Source organism: Salvelinus alpinus, chromosome 36, assembly GCF_045679555.1.
Source record: "Salvelinus alpinus chromosome 36, SLU_Salpinus.1, whole genome shotgun sequence".
NCBI lineage: Eukaryota > Metazoa > Chordata > Actinopteri > Salmoniformes > Salmonidae > Salvelinus > Salvelinus alpinus.
Genome location: NC_092121.1, coordinates 2,878,821 through 2,898,521, shown reverse-complemented (window position 1 = coordinate 2,898,521; position 19,701 = coordinate 2,878,821). Strand labels below are relative to the sequence as shown.

The 19,701-nt window shown below is 44.7% G+C and overlaps 1 protein-coding gene across 6 annotated transcripts in view; it reads left to right on the top strand.

Annotated features, from left to right (window-relative positions):
- Positions 1–378: 378 nt before the first annotated feature.
- Positions 379–19,701, top strand: part of LOC139565445 (microtubule-associated protein tau-like) — a 44,152-nt gene continuing 24,829 nt past the window's right edge. For 4 of the 6 annotated variants that reach the window (XM_071385800.1, XM_071385799.1, XM_071385795.1 and 1 more), the window contains exons 1-2: positions 403–571; positions 19,255–19,455. In XM_071385800.1, the coding sequence (XP_071241901.1) occupies positions 19,272–19,455 (184 nt within the window). In that variant the 5' untranslated portion in view covers positions 403–571; positions 19,255–19,271. Of the gene's footprint in view, positions 572–19,254; positions 19,456–19,701 lie in introns of all 6 variants that reach the window. The other 2 variants (XM_071385801.1, XM_071385798.1) reach the window with 1 other exon arrangement.

The following is a 19,701-nucleotide window of genomic DNA, read 5'->3' as shown; positions in this document are numbered from 1 at the left end:
GGCCTATTGGTAAAAATGGTGTCTGTCACCTATTACATAGGGCAGAAGGCTATTTAACAAGTTAGGTCTACCATTGTGTCATTCGTTTGGGTTAGCATTGTAGATCATCTCTGAAGACCTGCAATTTGTTTATATCAGCTAAACTAGTTTTAATATCATTATCTTCTAACACCATCTTATCAACAGATCAGACAGAGGAGGCTGGTGGGAGGAGCTATAGAAGGCTCATTGTAATGGCTGGAATTGAATAAATGGAAAGGTATAAAACACATCAAACATACGGAAACTACATGTTTGACTCCGTTCCATGAATTCCATTCCAGCCATTACAATGAGCCCGTCCTCCTATAGCTCCTCCCACCAGCCTCCTCTGAGATCAGTGTAGGCCAACCTACACACAAACCTCTTTTATTCAAGCATCAGTGCAGAACGCTCAGGAAGAATTTCAGAACAATCTCTGTCTGTACTCTGGCGCCCTCCTCCCCTTAAGGCCGCCTAGCGAACTACTCTTCTCTGTCGGGTGTCCACTGAGTGACTGCAGCTGGAGAGACAATAACTGTCTGCCACACAGGTAAGAGAGAAAGACGCTTTATCTATTTATAGCAAGCCTTGTACATTCCGCAAGTCATTGCTCCTAGGTGTCTTCGAATGATGAAGAATTCGAGCAGTTGGCATTTTTCTTTCCCGGGGTAAAACAAAAGCGCCATTCAGGCTTGTCATTTAGCTTTGAGGCACCGAGCTTATCTTTTTTTCGTTGCGTACTCTAGGTCTGGGTGTGAGGAGAGGTTGGGCCTGGGTACTGTCTTGCCTTGGCTAGCAAATTCATCGCACCAGGCGGGAGCCCCAAACTAGCCATGTGGATAATTGGATCAAAAGTGGCTAAATGGATTTGTCCATAAACACGCACTTTGTAGTTTAATGTTATATATTTTGTCTTTTACATTCATTATTAAAATATGACAGCTGTCATGATGTGTAAACTGAGGCTAAGCTAGCTAATTAATGTAGCCAAGGGGTGTAACTTAGCTTGCATGCTACAAAATGATCTAACTAGCTATCAAACTAATTAGCTGAGCGTTAGCTATCTAACTCGCCAATTATTATGGCCACAGATTTGTAGCTATGATTTTAAGATAGTGGTGCCCTTCTGTTTTCCCTACTTGAGGCCTGTCTTTACTTTGGGTAGATTGTCTTGCTTGAGAAAACTGAAAGAAGAAATCACACAGTGTTCCTGACAGGATAGTTTTTTTTGCTTTATATAGTATCTGTTTTGATCCGTTTTGATCCATGTACAGACAGTAGCAAACTTTTATAGCTACAACAACACTTGTGTGTCAATTAGATTTTTTGTGCTGAATCATAGGCAGTAGCATTGCCTCTGGAGCCGATGAAATTGGATTTCCGCAGCTTTCCGCCGTCAATGGTGCTGATGTTGGCTTATCAGCTCGCCACTTGCTGGCTGGTGGCTACACCTTATCACCAGGCCACTTATTGTCAGTGGCTTGCCTGACTGTAGTTACTTGCTGTCCACTATAGAAATCCAAAAGTAGACTGTGAAACTAATGTTATTTCACCTGCTTATTACCTAATTTGCTAACTCGCTAATTATTCATATTTCAGAAATGCTTTGTAATGGTTTGGTCGTGCGCTGCCGCACCTCCCTTTCCAGGGATTCATGCGATGTAAAGTATTATTATTACAACTTTGTAATCAAGTAGTAGGCCGGGTATTCTTTTTAAGCCACTTTGTTATAAAATGTAGGCCTCTACATCTTGGCTCAATGTCCAATCTAATTTTTGAGGAGATGCATTCCGCGTGCCCTTGCCATGTGGTGCTTTGTCTGAAACAAATCGATTCACTGTATAATCGATTCAGTTTTTTTCCATACTATTTCGATATTACTCAGCACACTTGTAATTTTCATATTGAGGTCTATTTTTGCCAAATTGGGCCATAACATGATGGCGTTTTGTCGGTGTTTTCTATGTTGCGGACACACCTCATTCTCGCTCTGCTCTCCGTATTTTCTTTCATAGCTCTTGTGCTTTGAGTTGCAGTGAGAGATGAGCATGCATGATCTCACTCCGATTTCGCGACTTGCCGATAGGTCTGTACATTTGTTAGATGAATCAACACTCCTCCATTTATCCCTCGACTATTTTTGCTCGAGGTCGAAAATCATAGGCAGAGTCTATTTCAAAGGAATATCGAGGGACAAAGGCTTATCTCCATCTCTCTCCTATTCAATTCCTCCTCCACGCCCATCTTGTTAAATGTATCCCGGGGAATGCTGTAAGAATTGGACTTCCCTGATCTCACATGTGGGAAATCTGTAGAAATGACATTGTCCTGTTTGAGTAACTCTTCAAGAACTAGACCTAATTTCCATTAACATTGTATTCTATGCTCATTAGTATTGGGATATAGCCTGACTTAAGAAAATAAGGTAAATGGTTTATTCCTAGCCATCATTTTATGGTTTTGTTGATACAAAAAATGCTGACAAATGGCCCTCTGCTCTCTGACAAACCTTTAGTTTTCAAATTTACATGCATAATTTGATTGGACCGCCCAATTAGGGAGCTCTGTAAAACATGTCTAAAGCCTAATTGGATGAGCTGGTCTGCAGGCTACATGCTACTGCAGTGTAGTATGATAGTCATACTACATACTATGATTAAATTATGCCCCTAATTTATGGCGGTGATTTGTTGTTCTGTGTTCTCGGCAGGGAATTTACATCTGCACTCATCCGTTTTGACCTCACTGAATGTGATCAGAGGCAGGGACCATAATTCAGTTAGCCCTAGTTCTACGACGTAGCCCCAGTAACAATGCTTTTAGGGTTCATTTTCAAGTTAAGATTAAAGACTAAACTGAATTGACAATCACCTAACTCTTTATAAACAATATGCACAAAACTAGAGTGCATCATTGTGATTGGATGATGAAAAAGAGATCCTAGCCAACACTAATTGGCATTGGTCCAATATTTAGCCAAGGCACTCCTTACTTTCTGCACTTCTACACATGTCAGGGTGCACTATGAATCAAAGAGTTGTCTCGGAGAGTGCATTAGCATAGCCTGGTGTTAGCTGCTTCTGGACCCCAGCTGTAGGGAATAGGGTGCCATTTGGGATGCTGTCTGTCTGCCCTGCCACAAGCAGCTGTACACATGCAAATGTCTCTCACACTCAACCCCTGGCCAGATGAACAGGACATGACTTGTTAACTTAACATGATCGCTCGCACCCGTGAAATAAACCTCAAATCTCAAACACGCCAGTCCATTATTCTTAAAGGACATTGGATGTAGAGGAGACCAATGTTACCAAGTATGTCATGATTGACAACTCTTACTAGCTCTGTTGGTTGCCTTTGAGGGCATGATTAAGGGACTTGGTTTCAAAGCTGTCTTCAATCTTGCTTTCTCTCTTGCACTCTGTTATAAGATGTACCTACGTATAGGATTAGTATCACATTTTCAGTACAGAATATAGGTAAATGCCAGACATTATTTGAGGGCCACTCTCACTGATTGCTTGCGCCATGAGCCTCTGACATCTTAGCATATAAATACAGAATTACTTGAATGTGCTAGCTAGGGCTGGGCGATATGACGATATATATTGTGTGACGATAGAAAAACGTCTATCGTTTTCACATTATGCTCGTTTATTTCATTGTGTCGCAAATCACACTCTTTACGGCAATATTTTTTGTCAATTGGACGTTGGTTTTCGTTCTTCCACACATGCCGTGTGGAAGGAAATTTGCAACACAAACACACATGGAGGAGAGTGAACGTGACACAGAGCATGGAGACCGTACCTAAAAGAGGGGCCACTTCGGTCGCATGGACGTGGTTTGGGTATGAAAAGTCTGACAAGGGCAAAATATGCCGCAGGCCGGTCCCGACAACAGCCTCAAACGCCACTAACCTCTTTTACCACCCATGCAAGAATCATGTGAAACAGTACGGAGAGAGTCTACGGATAAGACCCAAAACAGTATAGTTGAGTGCTCAAAACAAACCCCCGACTCAGACGTTGCAAGAGGCTTTTGCTCGCGGCACACCATATGGCAAAGAATCACGAAGATGGAAGGCGATAACAGCTGCTGTTACAACTTACATCTGCAGAGACATGGCCCCAATTTACACGGTCGAGAAACGGGTGTTTTGTGAGTTGGTGCTAACACTTGACCCAAGGTACCAAATGCAAATTGATAGTATGTGACACATATTAATGCCAAAATAACATGCAAAACAGGCAAGCCCCCCAAAACATTTTATATATATATATATATATATATATATATATATATATATATATATATATATATATATATATATACACTGCTCAAAAAAATAAAGGGAACACTTAAACAACACAATGTAACTCCAAAATGCTGGAGGTCATTTTGCAGGGCTCTGGCAGTGCTCCTCCTTGCACACAGGCGGAGGTAGCGGTCCTGCTGCTGGGTTGTTGCCCTCCTACGGCCTCCTCCACGTCTCCTGATGTACTGGCCTGTCTCCTGGTAGCGCCTCCATGCTCTGGACACTACGCTGACAGACACAGCAAACCTTCTTGCCACAGCTCGCATTGATGTGCCATCCTGGATGAGCTGCACTACCTGAGCCACTTGTGTGGGTTGTAGACTCCGTCTCATGCTACCACTAGAGTGAAAGCACCGCCAGCATTCAAAAGTGACCAAAACATCAGCCAGGAAGCATAGGAACTGAGAAGTGGTCTGTGGTCACCACCTGCAGAACCACTCCTTTATTGGGGGTGTCTTGCTAATTGCCTATAATTTCCACCTTTTGTCTATTCCATTTGCACAACAGCATGTGAAATTTATTGTCAATCAGTGTTGCTTCCTAAGTGGACAGTTTGATTTCACAGAAGTGTGATTGACTTGGAGTTACATTGTGTTGTTTAAGTGTTCCCTTTATTTTTTTGAGCAGTGTGTATATATATATAGAGATATTTTAGGCCTATATTAATTTTGTTTGCAACTATAGTTGACGTGTTTTCTATTTACCTTTTTAGATTTTATACACTTTTATATTTTGTTACATGCTTAGTTGAAAATTTGCACAAAGGTTCAAAATAAAAGGAGAAATAATCAAATTTGAGTAAGTACCTTTTATTTGTTGAGTATAATTCAAAATGTAATAAGAACTAGTCCTTTACATGTGGTAATTTTATCTAAACTATTTATTCATTGAATTTACAGAAAATGTGCTATATCGTGATATGTATCGTTATCGGGATATGAAATGACTTATATCGGGATATGAGATTTTGACCATATCGCCCAGCCGTAGTGCGAGCTATAAACAAACTGGAAAAGCAGGTCCACCCTTATTTATACAGTCATTGGATTCACCTAACGCTTGAGAAAGAATAGGCTACATACATTTTAGCCTGCATTTAATGTGGAATACAAAAACCTAGCAATAATATTGACTCAAGTACTTGAGGATACATTTAGCCTAATTAATGAACCTATACCTCATGCAGGTAGGTGATCTCCAGAGCAGATGCTAGGTCTTGTCCTGGCTCTCTGTCAGATCTCAAGGACACGCATACTCTACTGTAGCACAGGAGGTTAGTGGCACCTTAATTTGGGAGGACAGGCTCGTTGTAATGGCTGCAGCGGAAAAGGTGGAATGGTATCAAACACACAGCTTCCACGTGATTGATGCCATTCCGTTCCCTCCATTCCAGCCATTATTATGAGCCATCCTCCCCTCAGCAGCCTCCACTGTACTGTAGTGTGCTGTAGTGTAAGGGTGGTGTAGGTAGCAAGGTCACTGAGCCACAGCACTGCAAAGAGAGAGCGAGAGAGAGAGAGCCCAGATGAGCTTCCTTTGGCTTGGCCGGCTCTCTACTAATCTGGGATGTCTTGGCCTCGTTGTCATGCTGATTCTTTGAGTTGTGGTTCAACTCTGCCTGTAGGGATGTTAGGCTGCCTAGCCTATTTCCTCTTGGTTGTTTTGAGTGAAAATACTAAACTAGGCCTAATGGTATTCATTCTCCACCACCACTCATCACGTTTGTGCATTGAGGAGATTGACATCTCCTAACGGTAGGATCAAACGCATGAGTCCTGATTCAGCACTGGGCTAACCCTGGGCATCTGGGCGGGAACACGGTCAGTGTTTCTCATGTATTTTTGAGCCTTGGGACTAGCTGGTTCTCTAGCTCTGGGGAGTGGTAGCCTAATGCTGCACGCATGAGCGGTTTGTATATCCATTTGCAGGGGCACTCGGAGAGCATCTCTGATATGTTTCCAGCGGATACTGATGCTTCCAGAGGAAGTCGGCATCACCAGCTCTCTCTCTCTCTCTCTCTCTCTCTCTCTCTCTCTCTCTCTCTCTCTCTCTCTCTCTCTCTCTCTCTCTCTCTCTCTCTCTCTCTCTCTCTCTCTCTCTCTCTCTCTCTGTCTCACTATCGCTCTTTTACCCCCCCCCCCCCACTCTCTCGCTTCCTCACACTCTCTCTCATCATGCTGAGCAAAGATCGCTGCGCTGCAGAGAGCTGCCTATAAATTGCCTGCTCTGCCCTGGCCTGGCCTCTGAGGCACCCGGGGCTTTCCTTGCTTCCACCTACACGTCTGTAGTAGGAGACCGGTGTTCATGGTTCACATGGATGCCGTTAGAGACAGAGAGGGGAAATAAAGAGAGAGAGAGAGAGAAAAGAGAGCGTGGTGAAGTCCAGCTTCTATCCCATCCATCCCTAATAGCAGGGACTGACTGTGGAAACTAGGTCAGATCCACTGACTGAGGCAGCCAATTGTGAGTGGAGCGGGCGGGCAGGACTCCTGGAGTGGGTGACCCTCTGTCTGTAAAGACGAACACACACACACACACACACACACACACACACACACACACAGCCCCATAACCCACTAGCCAAAACCTCAACTATAAACATGAACGACTCTATGATCTTGTTTTTACCGTCATCTTTACTCTTACAACATAATTGAGCCGATTCATGGTTACTCTCAGCCTTGAGTCGGATGTATTGACATCACGCAGCCTGACTCTGTTTGCAGACTAGGCACGGTAACAATGTTTCTTAACATGTCTCTGGGTCTTGAGGCTGTTCACTGCATAACGGAGAGGCTGCTTGTTCTATCAGTGGTCTATCTGTAGCAGACTTCGACGGCCAGTTAATTATGGTTAGCCTGGGTGGTCGACATGCTTAGTAGAAGATTCAGACCCAGCGGGCAAAACGGGTTGCGATGATATCATTCCAATGAGTTGATAATGACGCAGCTGCAACCAGCTATGCCCGCTAGGGAGTGGTTAGTTGCTCTGGCAGTGTGAGGGTGTCCTAGAGCTAACAGTAGAGCGTGTCCAGGCATTTTGGCTAAATGGGTGCTGCTATATTTTGGTGCCGGGGTGGGGGGGGGTGATGACTACCTTGAAATAGACGGTTCACTTTGAGTCCATGAATGTCAACAGACTCGCCGGAGCCGTCCGTTTTATTTATGGTCGACTCTCTGTCACGTCATGGTTGACTTGACTGCGCCCTAGTTATCCTCCTCCTCGGTGATTGAATGCTAGCCTAAACCTTTTTTAGGAATCGGAGTGAAGTTCAAAAAGGAAGGAACCCTTGTCAAATTGTGTTAGGAATGTTGCCTAGTCCCAGGAAATTCAACCGATTTGCATAAACCAGGCTGAATGGAAAGCAGCTGTCCTGATGACTTCTTCTCTGTCCGCGTCCTGAACAGATTCCTTTCATGTCCTAATCCACTGTAGACAGAGAGCACACAGGCCCGGGCCTTGTTTGAAACATGTCATACAGTGGGGCAAAAAAAGTATTTAGTCAGCCACCAATTGTGCAAGTTCTCCCACTTAAAAAGATGAGAGAGGCCTGTAATTTTCATCATAGGTACACTTCAACTATGACAGACAAAATGAGAAAAAAAAATCCAGAAAATCACATTGTAGGATTTTTTATGAATTTATTTGCAAATTATGGTGGAAAATAAGTATTTGGTCACCTACAAAACAAGCAAGATTTCTGGCTCTCACAGACCTGTAACTTCTTCTTTAAGAGGCTCCTCTGTCCTCCACTTTGTTACCTGTATTAATGGCACCTGTTTGAACTTGTTATCAGTATAAAAGACACCTGTCCACAACCTCAAACAGTCACACTCCAAACTCCACTATGGCCAAGACCAAAGAGCTGTCAAAGGACACCAGAAACAAAATTGTAGACCTGCACCAGGCTGGGAAGACTGACTCTGCAATAGGTAAGCAGCTTGGTTTGAAGAAATCAACTGTGGGAGCAATTATTAGGAAATGGAAGACATACAAGACCACTGATAATCTCCCTCGATCTGGGGCTCCACGCAAGATCTCACCCCGTGGGGTCAAAATGATCACAAGAACGGTGAGCAAAAATCCCAGAACCACACGGGGGGACCTAGTGAATGACCTGCAGAGAGCTGGGACCAAAGTAACAAAGCCTACCATCAGTAACACACTACGCCGCCAGGAACTCAAATCCTGCAGTGCCAGACGTGTCCCCCTGCTTAAGCCAGAACATGTCCAGGCCCGTCTGAAGTTTGCTAGAGAGCATTTGGATGATCCAGAAGAAGATTGGGAGAATGTCATATGGTCAGATGAAACCAAAATAGAACCTTTTGGTAAAAACTCAACTCGTCGTGTTTGGAGGACAAAGAATGCTGAGTTGCATCCAAAGAACACCATACCTACTGTGAAGCATGGGGGTGGAAACATCATGCTTTGGGGCTGTTTTTCTGCAAAGGGACCAGGACGACTGATCCGTGTAAAGGAAAGAATGAATGGGGCCATGTATCGTGAGATTTTGAGTGAAAACCTCCTTCCATCAGCAAGGGCATTGAAGATGAAACGTGGCTGGGTCTTTCAGCTTGACAATGATCCCAAACACACCGCCCGGGAAACGAAGGAGTGGCTTCGTAAGAAGCATTTCAAGGTCCTGGAGTGGCCTAGCCAGTCTCCAGATCTCAACCCCATAGAAAATCTTTGGAGGGAGTTGAAAGTCCGTGTTGCCCAGCAACAGCCCCAAAACATCACTGCTCTAGATGAAATCTGCATGGAGGAATGGGCCAAAATACCAGCAACAGTGTGTGAAAACCTTGTGAAGACTTACAGAAAACGTTTGACCTCTGTCATTGCCAACAAAGGGTATATAACAAAGTATTGAGAAACTTTTGTTATTGACCAAATACTTATTTTCCACCATAATTTGCAAATAAATTCATAAAAAATCCTACAATGTGATTTTTTGGATTTTTTTTCTTCTCATTTTGTCTGTCATAGTTGAAGTGTACCTATGATGAAAATTACAGGCCTCTCTCATCTTTTTAAGTGGGAGAACTTGCACAATTGGTGGCTGACTAAATACTTTTTTGCCCCACTGTATGTATGTTTGAGGATATTATTGCTTATTTTATATTGTAATACATTGTAATGTAATATATTGTAATACAGTGTGGTATACAGTGTTGTAATGATTCTCAATATCACTCTCAATAGTATTCCTGTTACATCAATTTCCCACATTTTCATTTCGGCATAACCAGAAAGTGACCAAAACAAGGTTTCTAATAGAGCTGGGATGATAGACGGAAAATTACAGACATTGCCTTTATCGACGCGTTTAGCTTACGCCAGTAATTCGAGGTGATTTTGCTACACAACGTTCCTGTAGGTCAGGGGGTACTCAAGTACTATTTGAGGAGGTTCGGTCAAACACATTTTCTAGGTGGCAAAGGTCTGGATTGATAATATCATTTATTTCCTGCAAATTCTACACATTTTGCATGGGGACTTTTTGTTGTTGCTGTTTTTAAGGGAATATCCTGCAATTCTACGCATTCTTCCATGTCTTTTGTATGTTTATATAAAACCAGGGGTCGAAGCCCGACCGAGTAAGAAAATAAAATACAATTATATATTTATTTTGAGGGGGGGGGGACCCGCGGTCCGTATTGACCATGTTCTGGGTCTGTATGGGGGCTGTAGATTGTTCTACATTTTTTGGTCAACAGTAATAGCCTATGCATTATGTTGATTCCTGCTATGAAAATGTCTTCCTGTTTCGCTGTCGGCTGTTGGCTGCTGGCTCTTACTCCCTCTCCCCCACTGTGGGCACTTTTTTATCCATAGGCTACCATCTCAGTTGCCTTACTTGGCACTTGAAAAAAAATGTCTACAGCCCTGTCGCTATTGTAAAGTAACTGTCCATAAAAAAAAATGGTTGTATTTGTTATCAGGCATAATACTTAGATTTATCGCGATATTACTTTTTGTCCATATCGCCCAGCCCCCCCAAAATAATTTATTGCAGATTTATCATTATCGCAAACAATGGGTCAATTTATCAAACTGTGGATATGTTCCTATATTGCCCAGCTCTAGTTCAAAACCACGTAGCACAAACAGGTCCTCCAACCAGCTACATAAATCCGGGGAACATGTTTTGCTAGACATTTATCAGGCCAATGAAACTTCTGCCTCTATGTTCAGCCTCTCTCAGCCTGTCCCTCCCCTTGCTTCCCAGAAGCCATCAGCTTAATGCTCTGTACTGTTTACGGGCACTACATCCATCACCCATCCCTGCTCTGAACTGAACACTGGGAAGAAGAGTACTGCTTTACCCACACAGTGGCATCGGAGGATGGTGTGTCTTTTTAATCTTGCCATGAAATAGTCTACTGGCAAATTAATTACGGTCTTTGTTAGGAATAAATGGACTTCACACAGTTCGCAACGAGCCAGGCGGCCCAAACTGCTGCATTATACCCTGACTCTGCTTGCACAGAACGCAAAAGAAGTGACACAATTTCCCTTGTTAAAATAAATTCATGTTAGCAGGTAATATTAACTAAATATGCAGGTTTAAAAAAAATTACTTGTGTATTGATTTTAAAGAAAGGCATTGATGTTTATGGTTAGGTACACGTTGGTGCAACGACAGTGCTTTTTTCGCGAATGCGCTTGTTAAAATCATCACCCGTTTGGTGAATTAGGCGGTGATTCGATGATAAATTAACAGGCACTGCATTGATTATATGCAACGCAGGACAAGCTAGATAAACTAGTAATATCATCAACCATGTGTAGTTAACTAGTGATTATGTGAAGATTGATTGTTTTTTTATAAGATAAGTTTAATGCTAGCTAGCAACTTACCATGGCTCCTTGCTGATCCCGCGTAACAGGTGGTCAGCCTGCCACGCAGTCTCCTCGTGGAGTGCAATGTAATCGGCGTCCAAAAATGACGATTACCGATTTGTTATGAAAACTTGAAATCGGCCCTAATTAAATCAGCCATGCCGATTTAATCGGTCGACTTCTTCTAGTTTGTAGTGAAGTCAACGTTGGGGCCCACATGCCCTGACTGAACTTCTGGAGAGTTGAAGGGGGGGGGGGTGTCCTGGAGGACATCACCGACAACAATGTCTTCTCCCTGACCCCCTGACCTGAGGGAGTGTGTAGAGCCCGGCCTAGTGACGGAGGAATGTCGAGAAGCATGTCGGTCAGTCAGCAGATGGGACGTGATCAGCATGACTGGAATGTCCCCTCTCCTCACAGCACGGCTCATAAATAGATACTTTCTTTGGCTTCTGTCACCACAGTGAGGAACACAAGAGCTCACAGATGAAGACCGTGTCCCTTGTAGAAGATACAAGACCTAGCCTACTTTTGGGTTTGCGCGTCATCGTCCACTCCTGAATCACTGAAAATCATACTGTGACTAAATTCGTATTGTGACGGATGATGGTCAGTAGGTCTGAGTTCATGGGGTATTTTTATGCCTCCGTCAGTGGCAGCAGGTCTGTTGCCCTAAATTAAAGGGGCAGTTCACCAAAAATGACACATTGGTTTCCTTACCCTGTAAGCAGTCTATTGACAAGGTATGACAGCAATCCATGCTTTGGTTTAGCTTCCCTAGCACTGTTTCCAAATGCTAACGTTTTAGCATATGTGGCACAAATCCCAGTCAAGTCATGGTACCGATATTAGCATTTTTTGCGCATCTACAGTATATTCCATAGACTGCTTACAGGGTTGTAGTGGGGTAATATTTGACATATCCATATTATATATACCTCACCTGCGGCTCATAATAAGACTAAGCAATTAGCCTATTAAAATGTTTTTCTGACTCCATAAAATATAGTTAAACCATGTGCAATCAAGTATTATGTGTTTGGCTGACTAAGATCAAGGACTGGTCATGAGGAGCGAATGTCACAGCAAGTATTATTTAATAACGTTGTCAAACGAATGGACTCGCATACAAGGCATAAAGCTTAAGGTACAAGGCAATACTGACATTAACAAAGCATCATTCTAGGCATATACACTTAGTGTACAAAACATTAAAGGACACCTGCTCTTTCCATGACATAGACTGACCAGGTGAAAGCTATGATCACTTGTTAAATCCACTTCAATCAGTGTAGATGAAGGGGAGGAGACAGGTTAAATAAGAATTTTTCAGCCTTGAGACAATTGAGACATGGATTGTGTACGTGTGCCATTCAGAGGGTGAATGGGCAAGACTAAACATTTAAGTGCCTTTGAACGGGGTATGGTAGTAGGTGCCAGGCGCACCGGTAGGTGTCACGAACTGCAACGCTGCTGGGTTATTCATGCTCAACAGTTTCCTGTGTGTATCAAGAATGGTCCATCACACAATGGACATCCAGCTAACTTGACACAACCGTGGGAAGCATTGGAGTCAACATGGGCCTGCATCCCTGTGGAACACTTTCGACACCTTGTAGAGTCCATGGCCCGACGAATTGAGGCTGTTCTGAGGGCAAAATCCATGTCTCAATTGTCTCGAGGCTTAAAAAGCATTCTTTAACCTGTCTCTTCCCTTTCATCTACACTGATTTGAAGTGGATTTAACAAGTGCCATCAATAAGGGATCGAAGCTTTTACCGTTACAGGCAGAAACGGATTGAGATTATGACGTCATTTCAACCAGTTTTGCCCAGTATTTCCCCGCTGGGTCTGGGTTCATGATCCGCATTATCCCCAAACAATACCGGCTTCTCATCGAGTCAGGATAATGCCTGCCTGAGTTGTACAAATGGCATCAACATTTTCATTCAGGCATCTGAAAATAGAGCCAACGTTAGGGGATTTTGGTCCGATCACCAGAAACCTTGTTTGAATTTTCCCCTAATCTTCTCTGTAATTACAAGAAAGAAGGCCATGGTTTCCTCTTTGGGGAGAAATCAATGCAAGGCTTTTGTGAACTAAATTGTGTAATACTGTGGGGTAATTTCAGAACAATCCTTTCTTCTGTTTTACATAAAACCGGTCTGCTTTCCCTTAGCCTTGCAGCTTCACCCTCTCGACTATCCCAAGAGGGAAGTCTTCCAGGGCCGCGTCACATCACAGCTACTGTACAGAATGGCCCTGGCTGGAGCCAAACGGTGACAATGTTAAGAGCGGACACTCAGAAGGACCCCAGAGAGGGCAAGGTGGATGCATTGCTGTAGCCTTTCTGGGCTCTTTCTTTTCTGGTATTTTCTGGGACAGTGAAAGCAGGAAACGCCGAGTTCAGCAAGTTAGAAAGAAACATCCCACTGTTCCATATTGTAGCAGCTTGTTTTCATGTGTCATGCATTCCATCTCTGTCCCACACGATGCTCCACCCATTCTCCTCCTGACTCTCCCCTCTGTTTCTCAGAGGGAATTCGACTGAACCAGCTGTTTTTGTCAAGCGTTCCTTGTCATTCTGTGCGTCCCAAATGGCACCATACTCACTATAGGCACTGCTTTTGGACCCTGGTCCAAAGTAGTGCACTATATAGGGAATAGGGTCCCATTTGAGACATTATGTGGATCTGCATGGATGGGCAGCGAACACTCCGAGCCTCAGACTACAACCGTTTTCTCTCTCTCCTCCTTTAAAATTCTGTCTGACTGTGTCCTGTGGTTCAGCTGCAGACCTCGAATGACACCTCGAACTCTACGGTTACACAACAGTCAGGTGGACTTCTCTTAGTCGGCACGTTCTGCTTTACTCTGTTGTCACACAGAGGAGAAAGTGAATGTCGAGGAAGTGGAAAGGACTCTACTTTCAACGCACTCCGGCCTGGAGCCGCCTGTTTCAGGAGCAGTATATCACTAAGCAGGTTCAACAATAGTCTTGCAAGAGTCTAGTGGGTTAGGGTTACGTGAAGGGAGGAGAACTTTGTTTTGAAAGGGCTTAGCTTTAATCAAACCTCAATTGGGTCATTAAGCTCATCTCATATGGTCCCCCCCCCCCCCCCCCAGAAACGACTCTCAAAAAATATTCTCATATTCGGCATGTGTTATGCTCAAATCACCCACGTACTCTCCTCTAGCCTAATTTCACATGAATATACATGGTATGCTGAAACCAATTCAAGTGGAAAGCTAAAGACTGCATCTAGCCTAATCTGAGAGGAAAGCGTCTAGGCTATTCTGGAAAACAAATGTTATTGGAAACGACACCAGAGGAGAAATGTCTCTATTTAATCTCTAAAATGTCTCTATTTTATCACTGTATCTACCGTCTGACATTGGGGACGTAGGCTAGATTGAGAGCCAAGCATTAGAAGACTGAGGAGAGTTCCTCCATTTCTTCTCTTTTGGATTCTGCTGTATCACGCCGCTGCATTGGGCTGGGCGTGTGTGTCCCTGTCTGAGCATGCGCCAGCTTTCTTTCTGCAAGGACCAGAGGCTTTGCAGGCGCACCTTCCCTCTCCCTCCCTTCCTTCCTTCCTTCCTTCCTTTCCCTCTCCGCTCACTCTCTTTCCCTCTCCCTCCCTTACTCCTTTTGCCTCTCCTCTCGCTCTGTCTTTCCCTCTTCCAACAGCAGTCTCCTTCCCCTTGTCCCCTTCCTCTCTAACAGTCTCCTTCTCTCTCTCCTCCCTGTCAGCATCAATCTCTGCCTCTTTTCTTTCACTCCCATTCCCTCTCCATCTTTTTTTTTCTCCCCTCGCCCTGTACCGCCCCTCATCCTCTCACGTAGACACGGTCCCTCCCCGTCTCATTCTCGTTGTGCCGTCTGCTTTCCTTCTCTCCCCGTTCTCTCGTTCTCTTCTCTCCATCGTTGAGCTGGGCTAAATCCCACGCGGCATACTTTATCCTTGCCGTGTTCTATCTGCTGCTCTAATACTTTCTCCCTTTTAGCTTTAACATGCCTTTCTTACAGCAAGGCAGTGGGGTAAGGGCTGGGTCGTCTCTGACGCGTTCGTGTTTAGTGTGGACCCCCCCCATCTCCCTCAGATTCCCCCTCTCTCTTTCCTTCTCTCTGCTTGCTGCAGCGACTGCTGATGAATATTAAAGAGGAGCGAGAGAGAGAGAGAGGCTTCCTTTGGGCGCTGCCTGGCCATTCAGCAGGCTGGCAGCTCTCTGAGTGCAGCGCTGCTCTAGCTCCACCCACCACCCCCCCCTCCCTGGCTGTCTCCAGGCTGACAGAGCACCAGATCATCTCAGCCATTTTATTCCTCCCGCTCTTTAAAACTGCAATATGTCACTTTTTGGGCAACCCGACCAAATTCACAAATAAATGTTGAGTTATAGATCTGTCGTTCTCATTGAAAGCAAGTCTAAGAAGCGGTAGATCTGTTCTATGTGCGCTATTTCTATGCTTGCCGTTCTTAAGTTTCGTTTTTTGCGTCTTTTTACTTTTGAACAGCTGAAAATACAATATTTTAGATTGTACAATAAATCTGCATATTTTTCTTTCTCACAAACTGAGGAAAAAAACACGATGACACTTGCAAGAGCAGTGTGAGGGTTTCTTCTTCTTTCTCATCTTATTCAACTGTTACCATGCACCTGCAAAAAAAGATAGCTCAGATGTGCGAGTGCCTTTTTGAATTTTGTCACACAAACTGAAATTAGGTGAACTTTCAGAATTTTAGCAACCAGGACATGGCGGAGAAACTTCTGCATATTTCACCTTTTTAAAGTATTACAGAAAGACAATCCACAGAGGAGATGACCGGGAGGGAGAAGACATGGGATGAGAGACTGGGGAGTTTTTAAGGTGACGGTCTAACATGCTCTGAGATTTGACCACTTTTAGGCTATGTCCTAGACAAATAAGAGACATTGGTTAACACGTCTTGTCTCGATGCTTGGGTGTAAAACTAGAATCGGGACCAACAAATCAACAGTCACATAAACGGGGTGTAGGCTAGGCTTATCGTGTCAAACATGGAGAAAGTGTTTTTCCAGGCCTAGTGCTTTGCCTTTGATGACATTTTCCTCGACTAGGGGTGTGAACGTTTCAAACGTTTTAAACGAAATTGGGATGAATTCCTAAAGGAAAAACAATGTTTATTTTGTTGGGGTTTTCTTCTCCACAACATTTGAATCACAGTGCAGCTGGGTAGCTTGCTCTTTCTCTTCGCTAATGATGCGAGACGAGTGTGTTCAGTCTTCCGTCTGTTGTGTGTAGAATATCCTAGCCTATTCATTGAGGATTGGCCCTGCTTCACACAGTGGTGTGTGTGTGTTGGCCTGGCGTTGGAGGGTGCTCAGCTAAGTGCGGGACAAAGATTAGGTGTAAACGCCTGTGAGATGCTCAACAAAGAGGATTAACATGAGCATCCATCTGCCCCTCTGGCATTTCAGATCAAAAATCATACCACCAATTTGGTCTCCTCTCTCCCTCCCCTGCTGTTTTTGGGTAGTTGCCTCGTTTCTTTGTGTCTCTCCAACTAGCTGAATGAAGGCGTTCACTTGTACAACTGACTAGGTATCCCCCTTTCCCTTAAATGGGGCCCTGCTCCCTCCTCTTTAGTAACCGAGTGAGCCTATTCGCAGTTAGCCTAAGTCTTTCCCCGCACCTCTTTGTTCGAGCCCTAAGGCAGCCTAATTGCAGTAGATTGACAGTGCATAAGGAGGTCTGTGGTTCTGGTGATGGTTCTGGCTGTGATGTGATGCACTTTGTGCCTGCTCTGTCTGTGTGTCTCTCTCGCTCTCTCTCTCTCTAGGGCTACAGCAATCAGCCCACAAAGAGAATCAGAACACAGCTGCCAGACCAGTCACAGGCCAATACAAATTACAGGGTGGGCTTGGCCAGAACATTGTTTCAACCCTTCTCCCTTGCCCAGTATGCCCATCCCCCGACTTCTGTCTCTGGGAGAAATTCTATTCTGTCTAAAGATCACTGTAGTCCAGTCATTGTTTGTTAAAACAAGTTTGCCTTGTCCTCCTGACTATGTTTTTTCCTACTAACTTCACCAATATCATCTTGTACTATTTATACAGGACATAGGCTAGCTAACAGTGGCCAAGTGCTCCGATCTCACAGATCTCACAGTGGCCAGATCTCAACCTCCTTACTATTGACCTATGCCTATTTAGAGTGAGGTGAGGTCATATAAAAAAAAATACTCTTAAGATAGGCTACTTGTATGGAGATCCAGTTATGATGGGGTTAGCTTTTTTTTGTCGGTACAGGGGTCCGAAGCAGGTCCGAAGCAGATGCTGATTGTGTTTTGTCCGAAACTCAAAAGCAATCCTCTGTGCGGTATCGCTAAATGACGCAGTTTCACAGTCTTGTAAAGGCAGTCCAGAAAATGCACACATGGAAGAAGCCCACATCGTCAAGTGACCCCAAAGCACAACAGAACACAATCACCCTCTTAATAATAAACACAAGAACACGCCCTCATAACACCAACCAAACCGCTGGACTTAAGGAAACAGAAACAGGAAACGCCTGGCAGGCTGCCGTGTGTATTTTGAGAGGAACTCCCCCTTCGAGAAGACAGGAAGAAATCCCCCCCCCCCCCTGCATTAATATGACCCTATTATTGGTGCATCTGATCTTGTAGTCTCTATGAGCTGCAGTGCAAAGCTTGTTTCTGCAGGAGGAGGGAGGGGCCTGTGTGTGTGTGTGTAGTCTCTAAGCTGCTGTTTCTGAAAGAGCAGCTCACAACCTCATGGTTGGCCAGTGTTTATCTTGGCCACGTCCATCATCTTGCTTCATAACAAATAGAACCATGCTCGCATTACGGTACGCCGACCCTGACATGATGACAATCCGTTAAAGGGAAGTAGCTCAATATCACATGTAACACGAATCACGATTCTCTACGCTTAGCCGAGGAAGAGGAGGATTGCCTCGAGTCTGTGGAGCAACTCGAAACGTTCGACTAGCCTAGGTGTCGTCTCTCCACACTCACTATTGAGGTGACAGCTTTGCTTGGGGACTCGAATCAGAGAAGAAACAGGCTAGGTTGAGACATTAGGCCTACGTTGCTTTGGTATGTCCCTCGGTACCACATTAGACATGATGGCACTTTAGACCCTACCTAGCAAGAACCTGAAGAATCAAATGACACCTAGCCGAGTCCATTCAAATCACGATCACTGAGAAAGGGCATCAGACAAATGTTTCTGGAATTCCATCTTCCCCCTAGTTCGTTGTTGCACCACGTCTGCCTGCGTTAGCAAAGCCGAGTGCCCTTTCAGCTCCTAAAGTCCCTTTGATTACGTAAAGCTTATATAAAGTGAGGGGGAGACAAAGGAAAAAGTCCCGATTGTCCCCCCCCCCCCCCATCAGTCCCTATGAGGGGGCGACATAGAAATCGCAGTGTCGCAGCCCGTTGGTGTGACAATGGCAATAGGAGTTGGCAAGACAGCAGCGCAAACAGATCTGGGATCAGGCTCGGGCTGCCTGGGATGAGCAGACAAATCCGTTGTTGTTCTTGTATGAAGGGTCTGTGTTGGTGACTAAGGCCTTTTGGGGCCGAAAAACACTGCACAATAAAACTGTGGGAGAATTCAACAGTGCGCTGGTATCTGTCTGTCTTTAGCTCAGCAGCCATATCCCTCTCTGTGGGGAACAGCACAGGCCCAACAAGCATGTGTGCTGGGTGCCGATTTGGAATCGTTGTCAATGACTTCTCTTTCACCTTCGCCCTTTGACATTGTAGCCTATTACGGAGATCCCGCCAACTTTGGTTGGTTCTCTCAGGCCTCCGCTCCTCTGACTCCCTTTTGAAGGAAGCCGACAACAACAGCAATGTTTAGAATCCTCTCAGTTCAGTCCGTGTTCCGTGCAGGCCCCCCATCTCATTTTTTCAAGGCGTTATTGAAAGCAGCAATTATCGGTCTCCACCTGCCAACGTAGCTTGTGCGGATGACATCAAAACGAAGGTATCCAAAACTGAATGGAGCGTTTAACTCGTTGTCTTTTTCTTCTTCTTCCCTCCGTCTCCTCTCTCTCCTCCCAGCCCGAACTCGCATCGCCATGGATCAGCATCAGGACTTCAACTCGGGCACGGACGGCCACGCCGCCCTGCAATTCAACTCTGGGGAGACCACGGCCTCGGCTGCCCTGGCCAACATGACCCTGAAGGGACCCCTGGACCAGCGGGAGGTCAAGAAGCCTAACGGGATGCCAGACGCACACATGGGACCTGGGGACATGAAAGGTCAGTGATGGACTAGGTCACTAGGACTGTAGATTCTGACAGCGGGGGGGGGGGGGGGGGGGGTTATGGGAAAGAGAGAGCATCAGATACACATTCGTGGAAAATAAGTTTCTTCGAATCTGGTCAATCTGTCTTCGCATTTTTTGTAGACCTTAATAGTAAAAAGCAGACTGTGGCGATCTGTTTCATCCAGACAGATGGAAGTCGAGGATGTTATTGTTGCCTGATCTCTGCAGTGCCCTTCCT